This window comes from Lathyrus oleraceus, chromosome 4 (assembly GCF_024323335.1).
Source record: "Lathyrus oleraceus cultivar Zhongwan6 chromosome 4, CAAS_Psat_ZW6_1.0, whole genome shotgun sequence".
NCBI classification, from domain to species: domain Eukaryota; kingdom Viridiplantae; phylum Streptophyta; class Magnoliopsida; order Fabales; family Fabaceae; genus Lathyrus; species Lathyrus oleraceus.
In genome coordinates, this window is record NC_066582.1 from 26,920,596 (window position 1) to 26,935,681 (window position 15,086).

Consider the following 15,086-nt stretch of genomic DNA (forward strand, 5'->3'; position numbering starts at 1 on the left):
TTAAATCAAAATGAGATTCAAATTATGTTATTTATATCTAAAAAATCAAAATAGGAAAAAGAAAATGGAGAGAGAAAAAATGAAAATAAAAATGAAAATGAAAAAATATGAGAAAAAGAAATATGAAGAAATTTAAAATTTGAATTAAGAGAAGAAAAGAAAGAGAAAAATGAGAAATAAATAAGATATTTGAAATTATATTTCAATTTTTTTAACATTTCTTAATTACAAATATATTCCAAAAAAAATAATTAGAAATTTAGTGATAGCTTATTTTAAGTGGTAATATATTGATATCTTATTAACTTACACCACCTTATCTAGACCATAAAATTTTCTAAATATTTTAACTTTGACACAAAAACTAAAGTATGGAAAAAATTAATATAAAAAAATAAAAGGTACATCTTATACTATTTATACACGGTGTTGATGTAATTTTAAGTGTACTTGATAAATATATGATAATAATTTTTTTTTGTCTTAAAAAAATAATCTCTTTTGTTTTCCACTTCTTCCGGTGAAGAAACAAAGAGGAATACTAGTACATTGAAGCACAAAAAGGACAAGAAAAGTGGCGGGAAATCAATTATTTTGATACTCCTGAATTGTGAAATTTCAAAATTTTCTCTCTGCATTACAATTCCGAGGACGCATTAACATGAATGCTAGCCAGTTCGACGGCAACGCTGCCTTCTCCGGCGGTGGTTTCACGACTACTCAGACCACTCCTGGCGGCGACTCTCCCTTCGCTCCCTCCAAGGTTCTTATCTCTCTCACTCTCCATTTTCTTAACAATCTTAACCGCCTCCACAATAAACCTAAAATCGCAAAACCGCAATATCAATTAGTCGCTAGGGTTTAGGGTTTTGACCTGCTTTTCTTATGTAATTGCTTTTCTCGTGTAATTGCATAACCACAATATCAATTAGTCGTTAGGGTTTAGGGTTTTGACTTGCTCTTTGTTTTATTTATACATTTTTCTCTTCTTTTACAGAATCGTGATGCTCAGGCCTTGCTTCCTCTGACGATCAAGCAGATCAACGATGCTTTTCAAGCAAGTGATGATAAAAGCAATCTGACTATTGATGGTGTTGACGTTGGCACGGTGCGTTCCTTGAATATTCTCTTGTGAATTCGTTATCATGAACTGTGATTTGTGGCTTTTCTTTTTCTCACCATTTTGTGTTCAGATTTCTCTTCTTGGTAGGGTGTGCAACAAAGCTGGACAGGTCACTGATGTTAAATTTGTACTTGATGATGGTACTGGAATGATTGAATGCACTAAATGGTGAATACCGTTAAATTTGTGCAACTTGTCAATATTTAGCTTCATTTTTTCTTTTTTCTTTCTACATTTTCCTCTGTGAATGGTGAGTTTTTATTTATTTGCAGGCTTCAAGAACCTGCAGATTCAATTCAAGTGGAGAGTATCTTGTATGTTGCCTTATTTTGTATTGATTGCCATTTAGTACTATACTTAGTTAATCTCTAAGCAAGTTTTATACCTTTCTCTAACGAGAAATGTTACTTATGTTAACCACTTTTTGATTGTGTCTCATCAGCTTCTTCTTATCACTAGTAAGTTTTTATTAGGTTAATTGATAAAAAAAGTGGAATGTTTTAATTACATGTTAAATGCTGAAATACGACCTTTTTTAAAAATGCTGAAATACATGATATGGTCAGCTTTCTTTTGTGTTTTTATCTTTCTGTTAACATATGCACAACTGATCATTTTGCATTGAGGTGGTCTGGAAAATTGTTATTGCCCCTTCTGCAGTTTCTTCATTTATCAAACAATTTATATTCATATAACATGAACTGAAATTCTGTTTTCATTGGTAGAAATGGAATGTATGTGCGGGTTTATGGACACTTGAAAGGCTTTCAGGGTAAAAAAAACTTAAATGTTTTCTCTTTTAGGTATGATGATACAAATTTCACATTTTATTTTAGCAGTTCAATATTTTAAATTTTTTGGATAGATTTGTTGCTAACGTATTACCAGATGTTAGTTATCCTATGAGTGACAGGTTATTTTGCTAACAAATAAAAATTTTCTTCCTTAATTTGTGTCATTTTCAGATCTGTGACTGACTTCAACGAGATTGCCCACCATTTCATTGATTGCATATATGTTCATCTATATAATTCGAGGTTACGGGTATGAGTTATGAAGTTGCCAAGTTCTATATTTGAGTTTGACATGATATGATGTGTATATAAGATTATGGATTTTGACAAGTCTGTACCATATGTGTGACTGCATTCTAATATTTCACATGACAACATATCCAGGCTAGCAACCCCAATCAGCAACATGTTCCTAATTCCACACAAATCACTCCCACGAGAGGTCATCAATCTCAAGCCTTTTCAGCAAATCAAGTAAGTGAACCATGGCTCTTAGTTTTTGCTTCATTTTTACCATATCCTCACTGCTTTAGCACTTTCTCTGCAGTTTTCTGGTAATAATGGTCAGAAGAGTGTTGAAGAATTGGTGTTAGATGTCTTGCATCTTTCCACAAACAGGTATTTTTTTAGTGTAGTTTTGTTTTGTTTTATTGGCTCATATAACATATAACTAAGTCAGGTATTTCTTGGAGCCTTTGTTATTTCCTGAATTTTGGGGTTAGGCTTGTTAGTTCTTCTGGGAGTTAAGTTAGTTAGGATTACCTTGGACTTGTGACCTAGACAATATGGTAGACCACATTATATATAAATGGTAGGAAGGAACGAGAGGAGACTTTAGGATTTGAGAGAGTGGGTCCTATGGCAAGGAGGCTTGCTGGCACTCAAAGCTATGCGTTTCTACCTTTGCAATTAAGGCTATCACTATAACATCCCCCACCTATTATATAGCAGCTTCAAATTATTTATTCCCTTGTGGATTATTGTAGCAATCTTAATGAATTTAGATATAATGCAAACTTAAAAATTGTATATATAATACACGGGTTTGCTAATTTATACCCACTCATTTTTAATGGGTGTAAATTATCAAGTTATAACTACAAGTTTGTTAAATACTCCACACTTTAGGTTCTCTTTGCTAATTTGGAAGGAGAGGGGAAGAGAAGGCTTCGGAGGAAGGAGTCGAAGAAAAATAGAAAAATCTTCACATTTTTTGATAAGGTGTTTTTGTTGAAAATGATAAATGAATGCTTATCATTAATATAATTTTAATATTTGAGAATATCCATATAGATTGAATTTGAAGAAGTTTTCTAAACTCTCCAAAATTCCTTTTCGAAGCAATTTATTAGTTCCCCTATTTCGGTGAGATTTTTTATTATGAAGAAAAACAAATTCTATATTCAAGATGGGGATATTATATTTTACATTTCCCTTTTCTCCCTCCTTTTATGCAAAACCCTTCTCTTCAAAACTGCAAACAAAACCTTAAGGTCTAGTTTGCTAATTAAGACCGATTACAAAATTAGTGGGTGCAAGTTAGAAAATCAAATTGGAACTTGATAACTTACCTGGATATATGATGCGGGGAGTTAAAATCGCTGTTAAGAGTGCCACATCGGACAATATATGGCCTGAACATGTCTTTATAAATGGGGACAATCCTCACTCTACAAGCTGGTTTTGTAGGGTTGAGTTTTATTAGAATAGAATACTCTACAGTTTGTTTTATTCTCTTATCGTGTGTATTAGTTTGTTAGGGTACAACTGTAAGTTTGATAGTGAGCTGTCCTCTCTGTGATAACAAACTATTCCAGCTATATATAGCTACTGATTGTTTTCTATGTTAATAATGAATGAAATACAAATCAGTTCATTCTCTCTCTTTCTATTATCTTAACATGGTATCTTGAGCCTTTCTTTCCCGTGCTCCCATGGCTTCTCCCTTCAATTCCGAGGGTGGTTTTCTCTCTCCTCACATCAAACTTTCGCATCTCATCTCTGTCAAGCTTGATGAGAAAAACTTCAAGCAATGGAAACAGCAGATTGAAGGTGTGATTCGCGGTCACAAACTGCAACGATTTGTGACGACGCCGCTTGTTCCTCCGCGCTTCCTTCCCGGAGCAGATCCGGTCACCGGTGGTGTGAATCCTTCGTATCTTGACTGGGAACAGCAAGATGCGCTCATCTGCACCTGGCTCCTCTCTACAATCTCTGATTCCATTCTTCCGAAACTGGTTGATTGCACGTACTCATGGCAAGTGTGGTCTGAAGTTCAACGTTACTTCAACACCTTGCTCACTACCAAGGCGCGTCAACTCCGATCGGAACTTCGCAATCTCACCAAAGGTTCGCGCACGATAACTGAATTCATGATTCGTGTTCGTGACATCAATGAATCTCTGGTATCCATTGGTGATCCTGTTCCTCAGCGAAATCTCATCGAAATAGTTCTCGATGCTCTTCCTGAAGAGTATGATCCTATTGTTGCTGCTATGAACAACAAAGAGGATCTCAGTACGATAGAAGAGCTTGAATCGAGTCTCCTTGCTCATGAATCGCGTCTGGAGAAGAATCCTTTAGTTGTGTTTACTGAACCTATTTCAGTGAATCTTGCTCAAACACCACCGTCTTCTCATTCGTTCTCGACTGAAGCTTCTGGTGTGGATACTGCCTCCAATTTTCCGGTTGGTACTAGTCATGTTAACGCCAACGCTGACAGTAATGGTTATGGATCTCGTGGTGGTCGATCTGGCCGTGGCGGTGGAAGATTTGGACGTGGAAGTGGTAGATCTGGTAAAGTTTCTTGTCAAATCTGCCACAAACCTGGCCATGAAGCATCTATATGCTATCATAGGTACTCATCTTCAGGTGCTCCGTCCTATCCTTCACCAAGAACTCCCTTAAATCCTTTCATGATGATGCCACGCTCACCATATCCTCCTTCTGCCTTTGGTTATGCTCCTGCACCAAGACCTACACCACCAAGGCAACCTCAACCTCAAGCTTTCTTAGCAGGTTTTGATCCCAGCTTTAACAACCAATGGTGGTATCCGGGGTGCTTCGCACCATGTCACGCCTGAGATTTCAAATTTGTCTGATGCATCTTCACTGCCTGGAACTGAACAAGTGTTCATGGGGAATGGTCAAGGTTTGTTTATTGACTCTGTAGGTTCCATGAGTTTTCCTTCTTCTAATCACTCTAACTCCTCATTAATCTTGCATAATCTTCTTCTTGTTCCTCACATAACTAAAAATCTTATCAGTGTCAGCAAATTTGCTCAGGATAATCGTGTCTATTTTGAATTCCATCCTCAATTTTGTGTTGTAAAATCGCAGGATTCTTCTGAAATTCTTCTTCATGGCACTGTTGGAGCTGATGGACTCTACAAATTTGCCAAGCCCATTGCCTCTGTGTCCAAGTCTATTAGTTCTAAGCCTCCTAGTTCTAATTTCTGTTCTAAGTTTAGTTCTCATTGTAATCCTGTTGCTTCTAGCAACTGTCTATCCTATTGTAATGATGATTTTCACAGTAATGAAATCGCTTCTACCTCTATTTTTCATTCCTCTCCTGCTGTGCATTTATCTACTGCTCCTAATTCCTACTCTACTTCAGTCATGCATAATTCTGCTTCTATATCTAGTAGCAAATATGCATTATGGCATACTAGGCTTGGTCACCCTCATCACCATGCACTTCTTGAAGTTCTAAAGCTTTGTCAAATTCCTATCCCTCAAAAGCCTCCCATTGATCTGTGTTTTGCATGCTGTTTAGGCAAGTCTCACTGACTGCCATCCACACTGTCCAATACCACATTCACTTGTCCCTTTGAACTTGTTGTGTGTGACCTTTGGGCCCTGCACCCATGGTCTCCTCGGGGGGTTACTCTTACTTTCTGACCTGTGTTGATGCCTTCTCAAGATTTGTTTGGGTTTTCCCTTTAAAACTAAAATCTGACACCCTCACTCAATTCATTCATTTTAAGTCTATGGTTGAACTTCAGTTCAATTGTAAAATCAAAGGTATCCAAAGTGATGGAGGTGGTGAGTTCAAGCCTCTCACCAAATTTCTTGCTCCCTTAGGTATTACTCATAGGTTCTCTTGTCCTTACACTCACCATCAAAATGGCATAGTGGAAAGGAAACATCGTCATATAGTTGAAACAGGACTTGCTCTCCTTGCTCATTCTAAACTTCCTTTCAAGTATTGGGATCATTCATTTGTCACTGCTGCCTACCTTATCAATAGGTTACCTAGTGCTTCACTTCAAAATAAATCTCCTTATTCCATCTTAATGAACAAATCTCCTGATTACTCTTCCCTTAGAGCCTTTGGCTGTTCCTGTTTTCCTTTCCTTAGACCCTATACCTCTCACAAACTTTCTTTTAGATCTCAGGAATGCATTTTCCTAGGGTACTCTTCTGTTCACAAAGGCAATAAATGCCTTTCAGCTGATGGACACATCTATATTTCTAAAGATGTTCAGTTCCATGAAGTTAGATTTCCCTATCCTGAGCTCTTTCCTAGTTCCTCTACTCCTGTTACTTCCACCACTTCTGCCTCTTGGTTTCCTTCTGCTTCTCCTCCTATACCTACTTTTAATATTCCTCCACTGCAACATGTTTCACCCACTGCTTCCTCTCAGCCATCTTCTTCTATTGCTGAGTCCCACATTGCAGAAAACCCTCCCTCTTCCATTCCAACTCAGCCTATATCTCCTATTGTTTCTAATGCAGGCTCTCCTTCTTCTCCCATGCATCATTCTGCATTCTCTGATCTGGCTGAGGCCAACACCATTTCCCCTTCCTCAAACTCTCCTGACACTGCTTCTTCCCTTAATTATGTCCCTATTCCTCCCATTCATCCTCTCAACATTCATCCTATGCTAACTCGTGCCAAAAATGGCATTATTCAGCCTAGAGTCAATCCTACCTTGCTCTTAACTCATATGGAACCTACCTCAATCAAGTAGGCTTTGGCTACTCCTCACTATGCAAGATGAATATCAGGCCCTTTTGAAAAATCAGACTTGGTCTTTGGTGCCTCCATCTGAATCCAAGAAACCCATAGTCTGCAAATGGGTTTTTTGTGTAAAAGAAAACCCTGATGGTACCATTCTCAAATACAAGGCAAGGCTAGTTGCCAAAGGTTTTCACCAACAGGTTGGAAGTGATTTCTCAGAAACCTTTTCTCCAGTAGTGAAACCTGTTACCATCAGACTTGTGCTAACCCTTGCAGTCACAAATAACTGGCAGATGCAGCAAATTGATGTTAATAACGCATTCCTTAATGGGCTTCTTGAAGAAGAGGTGTATATGATACAACCTCCTGGGTTTGAGTCTACTGACAAGTCCTTGGTTTGCAAGCTGAACAAGGCTTTATATGGTCTAAAGTAGGCTTCCAGAGCCTGGTTTGACAGACTCAAGGGTTCCCTTCTGCATTATGGACTGCAACCTAGCAAGTGTGATCCAAGTCTGTTCTATCTTCACACCAGCAACCTCATCATCATGGTCCTAGTCTATGTTGATGATATCATCATCACAGGGAATTCCACTTCCTATATTGCTCAACTTATTAAGAGTCTCAACTCTAATTTTGCTCTAAAAGATCTTGGTAAGTTGGATTATTTTTTAGGGATTGAAGTCTCCTATTTGCCTAATGGTTCTATCATTTTGTCTCAAACCAAGTATGTGAGTGACTTGCTTGCTAGAGTGAATATGGCTACAGCTAATGCTATGCCTACTCCTATGGTATCTAGCAGCAAACTGTCTAAGTTTGGGTCAGATACTGTTGCTGATCCCACCTTGTTTAGATCTATTGTTGGAGCATTGCAGTATGCAACCTTGACCAGGCCTGAACTGTCTTTTGCTGTTAACAAGGTGTGCCAATTTTTGTCCAACCCTTTGGAGGATCACTGGAAAGCTGTCAAGAGAATACTGAGGTATCTCAGTGGGACACTTCACTATGGTCTTCTCATTCAACCTGCACCTAAACAGCAGCCTCTTTCTCTCTTAGGTTTTTGTGATGCAGACTGGGCTGCAGATCCTGATGACAGGAGATCAACCTCAGGAGCTTGTGTGTTTCTTGGGCCAAATCTGATTTCTTGGTGGTCAAAGAAGCAACAACTTGTGGCTAGATCAAGTGCTGAAGCAGAGTACAGGAGCATGGCCCAGCTTGCCTCTGAGATGTTGTGGGTTCAATCTCTGCTCACTGAATTACACTGCACTTTTCAGATTCCTAAGATCCTATGTGATAACCTAAGCACTGTTACTCTAGCTCACAACCCTGTGCTTCATAACAGAACAAAACATATGGAATTAAATATTTTCTTCCTCAGAGAAAAGGTCATCAGCAAGAGATTAACTGTGGTTCATGTTCCAGCTCAAGATCAATGGGCAGATGCACTAACCAAACCTCTCTCTGCTGGCAAATTTCTGCCTCTAAGAGACAAGCTAAGAGTTTTTAGTAAAAGGGAGTTACTGAAAACACCCTCTGATTCTAAGGGGGACTTATTAGAATAGAATACTCTACAGTTTGTTTTATTCTCTTATCGTGTGTATTAGTTTGTTAGGGTATAACTGTAAGTTTGATAGTGAGCGGTCCTCTCTGTGATAACAAACTATTCCAGCTATATATAGCTATTGATTGTTTTCTATTTTAATAATGAATGAAATACAAATCAGTTCATTCTCTCTCTTTCTATTATCTTAACAAGTTTGGCCCAACCACATTTTATAACATGGTATCAGAGTCTGGTTTAAGATCCGGTTGGCCACCTACTATTGGTATCAGAGTCTGGTTTTAGATCCGGTGGACCACCTACTATTAGGTTTCCGCTATCGGGCCACCTACTATTAGGTTTCCGCTATCGAGCCACCCACAATTTATTTCCACGCTCCAGATGTCCAGTCCTGGGCGTGAGAGGGTGTGTTAAGAGGCCCATATCAGAGAATATATGGTATGAACATGTCTTTATAAATGGGGGTAATCCTCACCCTACAAGCCGGTTTTGTAGGACTGAGTTAGGGCCAACCACATTTCTTAACAACCGCTTCCATCTAACCCGATATGAGTTTCGGGGAGTCGTCTGATTAGAGCCAATGGTGACCGATGTTGATCTTGTGCCCGACTCTCTGACGAGGTTCCACCTGTTCCCCTATTCACTTCACTACGTTGTTTTTGGATTGGGTCCCTCTACTTGGGCTTGCTTCGTTGGGCCTTTGGCTGAATTTTTGAATAAAATTATATGTTGAAATAGTTATTGATGATGCAACAGTGCTAATATCTTATACTAGTGTAAGTTGATTGGGTATTAATGCATATGTTTCTTAAATATTGCAACACTAAGCGTTGTTTGTTCTAGAATTAGATTGACAAATTATCTAGTAGTTTGATCGTGAGGTTTGTACATGGATATGTTTTTTCTTATCTACAATTTCAGTTTATTGAGTTTACGGGTCTTACAAAACGTGCAGTAAAAGTGTCTCCATGCAATGGAGTGGTCTATATTACCATCTAGACTGGGTTCCAAAATGCACAAATTATTACTATAAATAAACTTCATTTTGTATTGTGACTGGACAAAGATTTGGTGTAGCAGTCATTACATATACCTTTCTGGCAATTTAACTTAATGGCACAATCATACAAATTCATCACATCAGATTACTATAAGTTTCAGTTTTCACTTGTTTGTTCTTAGGAGATGCATGTGTAGAATATTGCATTTAGTTTTAATTTTTCAATTACTTAATCATTCTATTATTTATGTGCATTGCTTTGTTAGAATTGGGACTACTTGAAAGATTTTGTCCACTATTCACAATCTAAAATGTTGTTACTGATGTTTCAGGACAAAGATGGGGGGAACCTCTCTTGATGTTATTAGACAACATCTTGGAATTCCTATGGATAAACTCATGTCTCTGTTCTCTTTCTCTCTCAATCTTCTAACTTCCCATGTTGTCCAATTTATGTTTTTTGACTCCTTATCTGGTTTTGCAGGCTGGCTATTACAAATCTTGCAAATGAAGGTACCATTTATGAAGGTGAACAAAATCACTATAAGTCAATTGTCAACGGTTGACATATTGGTGCTGAGGGGCATCAATATTACCGGAATATGCTCCAGGCATCAATATTACCGGAGTATGCTCCACTCTGCGCAAGTTTTTGTGCATACCGGTGATTCAACATATGCGGAGATAAGGAAATCAGTAGATCTGCTAGATTTTGAACAACTCATTGTTTTTCTTGGTGACTAATGTATTCGACACTGCTGTTGACAAAGATAGCATGACACTAAATGCATCTACTGTGTAAAGGGGTTTTCGAAGATTCTTGAAAACTTTAAGAGGTTATTGTTTATGCAGGACATGTTTGAATTTAAGGAAAATTATATTTATATCCAAAGTATCGGCATATGGCAATGGTTTGTTAATCTTAAAATTTGGAATCTAAAGGATTTCAACAATGAAACATAGTTAAATAGTTTTTCAGTCTATCTCCTAAAATGCAAGAGTATATTAAAAAGGAATATGACAGTGTTAAAATACACCACCAGAAAGCTTCTTCATAATGTATTTTGACAAATTTGAGCATCTGAATTAAGTTTTTCTGCTCCTATTCATGTTAGAAAACTACTAGTGGCGAAGTCAGGATCTTTAACTCATAAGTGCAAAGTTATTTTAATTTATTATTATTATTTTTTAACTATATATATGTATACAATTTTATATATAATAAATATATAAATATTATAATTTTAAAATATTAAAATATAAATTATCTTAATTTATACGTTGTGCATATTAAACATATACAATTCTGAATGGCTAAATTTCAGGGGTGTTGGCTTCTTAAATGCAAAGGGTGCAAAAGAATAGTTTCTAAGAGTACAAGATATAGGAAAATTATTAATATTAATTTATAAAAATGAGAAGGTTGAGTTGAACCTCATGGGACACGTGAGTCTCCTCTGGAGGCAATTACTCCTTCCCTTTAAAATTATATCTAAATTATATGTATTTTTAATAGTTTTATATAAATTAAAAAATTTAATTAACATTGTGTGAAAAAAAGTTGCAAGTTATTTTATAAAATTATTCATTAATCGCATGACATAAATAAAATTTAAAAATTTAAAAGTAATAAATATAATAAAAATATTAATATTATTACATAAAAATATAAAATAAATAAAACACTTTATTTAGAATGATATGTTTTGTAGAATAAATTAGGAAAGATGAAAATTAGTTAAGGTAAAGTATAAGCATTACTAATTTTAACTCCCTTATTTTTAAACCTTCATCATCGCGATAGAAAGTTTATAGGAGAGGTTTTAGAAATTTTTTGGTTTTGAAATGTAATTCGCATCCGGTGGAAAGAAGTGGTGAAAGTGAAACAGAGGATAGCATTTCAACTGTGTATTTCTCAGAATTCCCGAATCGTTTAAAGGCGTCCCAGATTTTTGATCTCTTTGGCACTCATGGCAACGTGAAGGAAGTAGTTATTCCTCCAAAGAGAAACAAACTCGGCAAAAATATTTGGTTTTTCAAGATTTTTTGATATTGATGACATTATGGTTCTTGCTGTTAAACTGAACAATATCTTTATTGACAACAAAAAGATCCATGCAAATGTTCCTAGATTCAATAGCTATAAGGGATATTCCAAGGGAGGAGGCACTGGAGTTAGTACAAGGGATGGTCATTTGAAGATGAAAGAAGAACCTTCAAGAAAGATTGGTACTTCGAACGCTAGAGTTGGAGATAGATCTTTTCCGGAGGTGGTGAGTAATAAAAGAAATTTTCTTAAATCTTTTCTCAGGAAATCCAATGTTCATCTGAAGTTCTAATCTGTCGCGCCGCAAAAAATACATGAGCGCATCACATGCTTGAAGATACAACAGTCGTCACCGAATTTTATTTATTCCCGAAGGAAAGGAAAAATATCGATAAAACTCAGGGGAAGAGAAAAGGGTAAGGAATTCAGTTATATAAGGAGAATGTATTAATAACCCTCACATCCCTTGTATGCAACGGGAACCAATTTGATTGTTCTTTGCGTGAATAAGTGTTATCATGTAAAGATTACTTGCAAATGGTTAAGGGAAAAAAGTTTTTAATTAATCTGCTCGCCAAGGATTTGGACCCTCGTGTCTACGTATTCTCATAGTGCAATGGGAAAATAGAGCTTCGTAGTTCGTGGTAGAAAATAAAAATTTGTTGGTTGATTTTAGGGAACAATTATAATCGTATCTTAGAAGTGTGTAGACGTTAGCTGATTCTGATCCTTGTTCGGATGCTCCAAGCTTTTAGTCTGACTGCTAAGGAACGAATTATAACAGTTCTTTTATGAAAAGAAAGAGTTGTTTTGGAAATGATTTGTGTGATAAAAGAAAATAAAGAGTTGAGTGAATAGAAAAAGAAACTTGCGTGAATATGGAGAGATTTTGTTTGAATTGTAAAAGAGATGGTGAAATGAGGAAAATGTTTTTTGGACCAAGATTGTGTTGTTTGAGTCCATAGAACATGTGTGTCTGAACCAAAGAGTGTATGACGTTAACCAATAGATGGTGTGGCCAATGCAAGGTTGTACGATTTTGTCTAGATCCAGGAGATCAAGACCTATAAGAAAGGAGTTGCCAGAGCATGGAACTCCATAGGGCAGTGCATGAGGGTTGTCAGAGCAGGAAGCTCCACAGGGCGATGCATGAAAGTTTCTAGAGCATGAAGCTCCATAGGGAAATGCATGAGAGTTGGCAGAGCATGAGGCTCCACAGGGTAATGCATGAGGTTTGCTAGAGCATGAGGCTCCATAAGGTAATGTATGAAGGTTGCCAGACCATGAAGCTCCACAAGGCAATGCATGAAGGTATTGATTCAGAGATGGGTGTTTAACCATTAGGTGATTAACCCAAAGAATGTATGGATGTACAAAGAGAATATTGTGTTTGGTCCAAAGAGAATATTATGCTTGGTCCAAAGAGAAGAGTATTGTAGATGTGTGTTGATTGTTGTAGTGTTTATGGGGAAAAAGATTTGTCAATCATTTGATTTAAATTGCACTAAAGTCTATGAACGAAGACGAATACTTTGAATAACTGGGGCCAACGTCCCGTATTCAAAGGTACTTAGAACAAGAATATGAATAATCCCTCTCATCCTTCTCTATTGCTTAAGGCTCGTGGAGCACAATTCACATCATAATTGACAAGTAATGAAGAAGAATCTTTTTGTTGTGTTTGAATGAAGCACTAATCCTTTCTTGATGTCCAGAGTGTTCAAAGCCTTGAGTATGAAGCTTGATTTGGCTTGAGATATCCTGTGCAGTGTGAGTGCAGAGGATCAGTCATATCAAGTGATCAAGAGGTTTTTGATCACTTGATCGAATAGGGGAATCAGACATGTGTCAAAGGACTATTTGATCAAAGATAACTTTGATCAATCAGTCAATCAAGGATATGATCAAAGTATGAATCAAGCACATGGATTGTTATTAGATCTAAAATCCTAAAAAAGAGGTTAAGATGTTAACCATGCACTTTTTCTAACATTAACCTAAAGTTTAACTAAACAATTAAAAGTTAACCAAAACAATTAAAAGTTAACCAAAAATATAATGTAAATCTAATTGGAAATTGTCCTAAAATCTTAACTGAAAATTATTCTAAAGTTAATTATTTATTTCTAGACTAAGGTGTATTGTTTTTATTATTTTAAAAAATAAATTAATAAAACCTAAAAAGTCTAAGTATATTGTTTTTTAAAGGTATGAACTAAATGATAACAACAATTCTAAGAATTACTATATAGAATTCTAATAAAATGTGTAAAATATTAGAAATGATATTTAAGAAACAAATAAAGCAAAGAAACTAATAAAGAGCAAGATCAAGCCCAACTGCAGGGAGGCGCATGCATTGGACTGGGGTATGCCATGAAGAAAGGCATTGGGCCTTAGGGTGGAAAGCCCATCGCTGGTTGTGGTAATTATTCCCGAAAGGGGGTGTATCTGGAAACAATGGGGACTCTGTTAGCAATGTCATGGGCTTAGAAGCCTCTGGTGCCCAAATCGCCTCCAGGCTTTGGTTAGAGGGATTTGAATGGATGTTAACTATGATGTTAGTTTCTACAGTTAGTGTGTTAAAGTGTTAGCATTATGTTAGTGAAGAATGGATCCAATTTCTATTAGTGTGAAATATGGATTTGAAATGCTTGTTGTTATGTTAGTTGCATTTGTTGGATTGAAATTGGTTAGTAAGTTTAACTTGGTATCAGAAATTGTTAGCAAGTAAATCAACACGTGCTATCTGTATGAATTGAAGAAAACAATCTTATAGTGGGATTTTCTCAGTCGTAAATTTGAATTGTAAATCAACTGGTTATGAATGCATTAGTTAGATTATTGTTGTAGTAAAATGTGAATCATTGTTGAGTGACCCTACAGTTGATTTGTAGTGAACAAAAGTTAGGTTACTTTGAACTTCTGTTAGAAGTCTACTTACAGTTAGTTAATTAACCAAGTAAGTGTTAAATTGTTAGATTCTATTAGAATCTTATGCAAGTAAAAATGGTTTGAAATGTTAGTGGTTAGCATTGGTTAACTTAAATGAATTAGATTATATTTGAAAAAACAGCTAGAGTATTTAAAGCTTGAACTTGATTAGTTGTTTTGAAACTCTAATAGTTAAAGAATTTACTATAGTTAGTTGTTAAATGATGAATGTGTTACGTAGTTGTAAGGTCACTTAATGGTGTTGTTTGAATTAATACAACAATTAGAGTCAGTTCTACTGTAACACTTGTTAAAGTTATTTGATTTTGAGCTTGGTTTGAATGTATGTCAGCATGTATTGGTGTTATACTTGTGGAATGATAGTTATCATTTTTAACAAAGTTAACTAATTTTACGGATGATGCCATGAATGTGTATGGCATGTTGATTATGGTGCTTGTTTGTTGCAGGACTTGTGCACATGGGATGGCTTGGTAAGGCATTTTGGACAATGGAGAAGCTTAGCACACCATGGCCCCTCAAGATGGGAATTTTGGACAACACCAAGAATTGTGAATGGGATGATTTGTAAATGAAGGGAAAAATTAGTTGACTTTGGTCTACCGTTTGACCAAAAAGTCAGCAGTTGAAAAAAAGTCAACTCTAG

At 36.3% G+C, this 15,086-nt stretch overlaps 1 protein-coding gene across 1 annotated transcript; it reads left to right on the forward strand.

Moving 5' to 3' along the window:
• The first annotated feature begins 483 nt into the window (after positions 1–483).
• Positions 484–10,347, forward strand: LOC127135028 (replication protein A 32 kDa subunit B). The gene is made up of 10 exons (XM_051061843.1): positions 484–763; positions 998–1,108; positions 1,194–1,291; positions 1,396–1,437; positions 1,849–1,926; positions 2,089–2,167; positions 2,302–2,391; positions 2,465–2,535; positions 9,771–9,839; positions 9,923–10,347. The coding sequence occupies exons 1-10, from the start codon at positions 662–664 to the stop codon at positions 10,002–10,004; spliced, it is 822 nt and encodes a 273-aa protein (XP_050917800.1). The 5' UTR covers positions 484–661; the 3' UTR covers positions 10,005–10,347.
• The last annotated feature ends 4,739 nt before the right edge of the window (positions 10,348–15,086 follow it).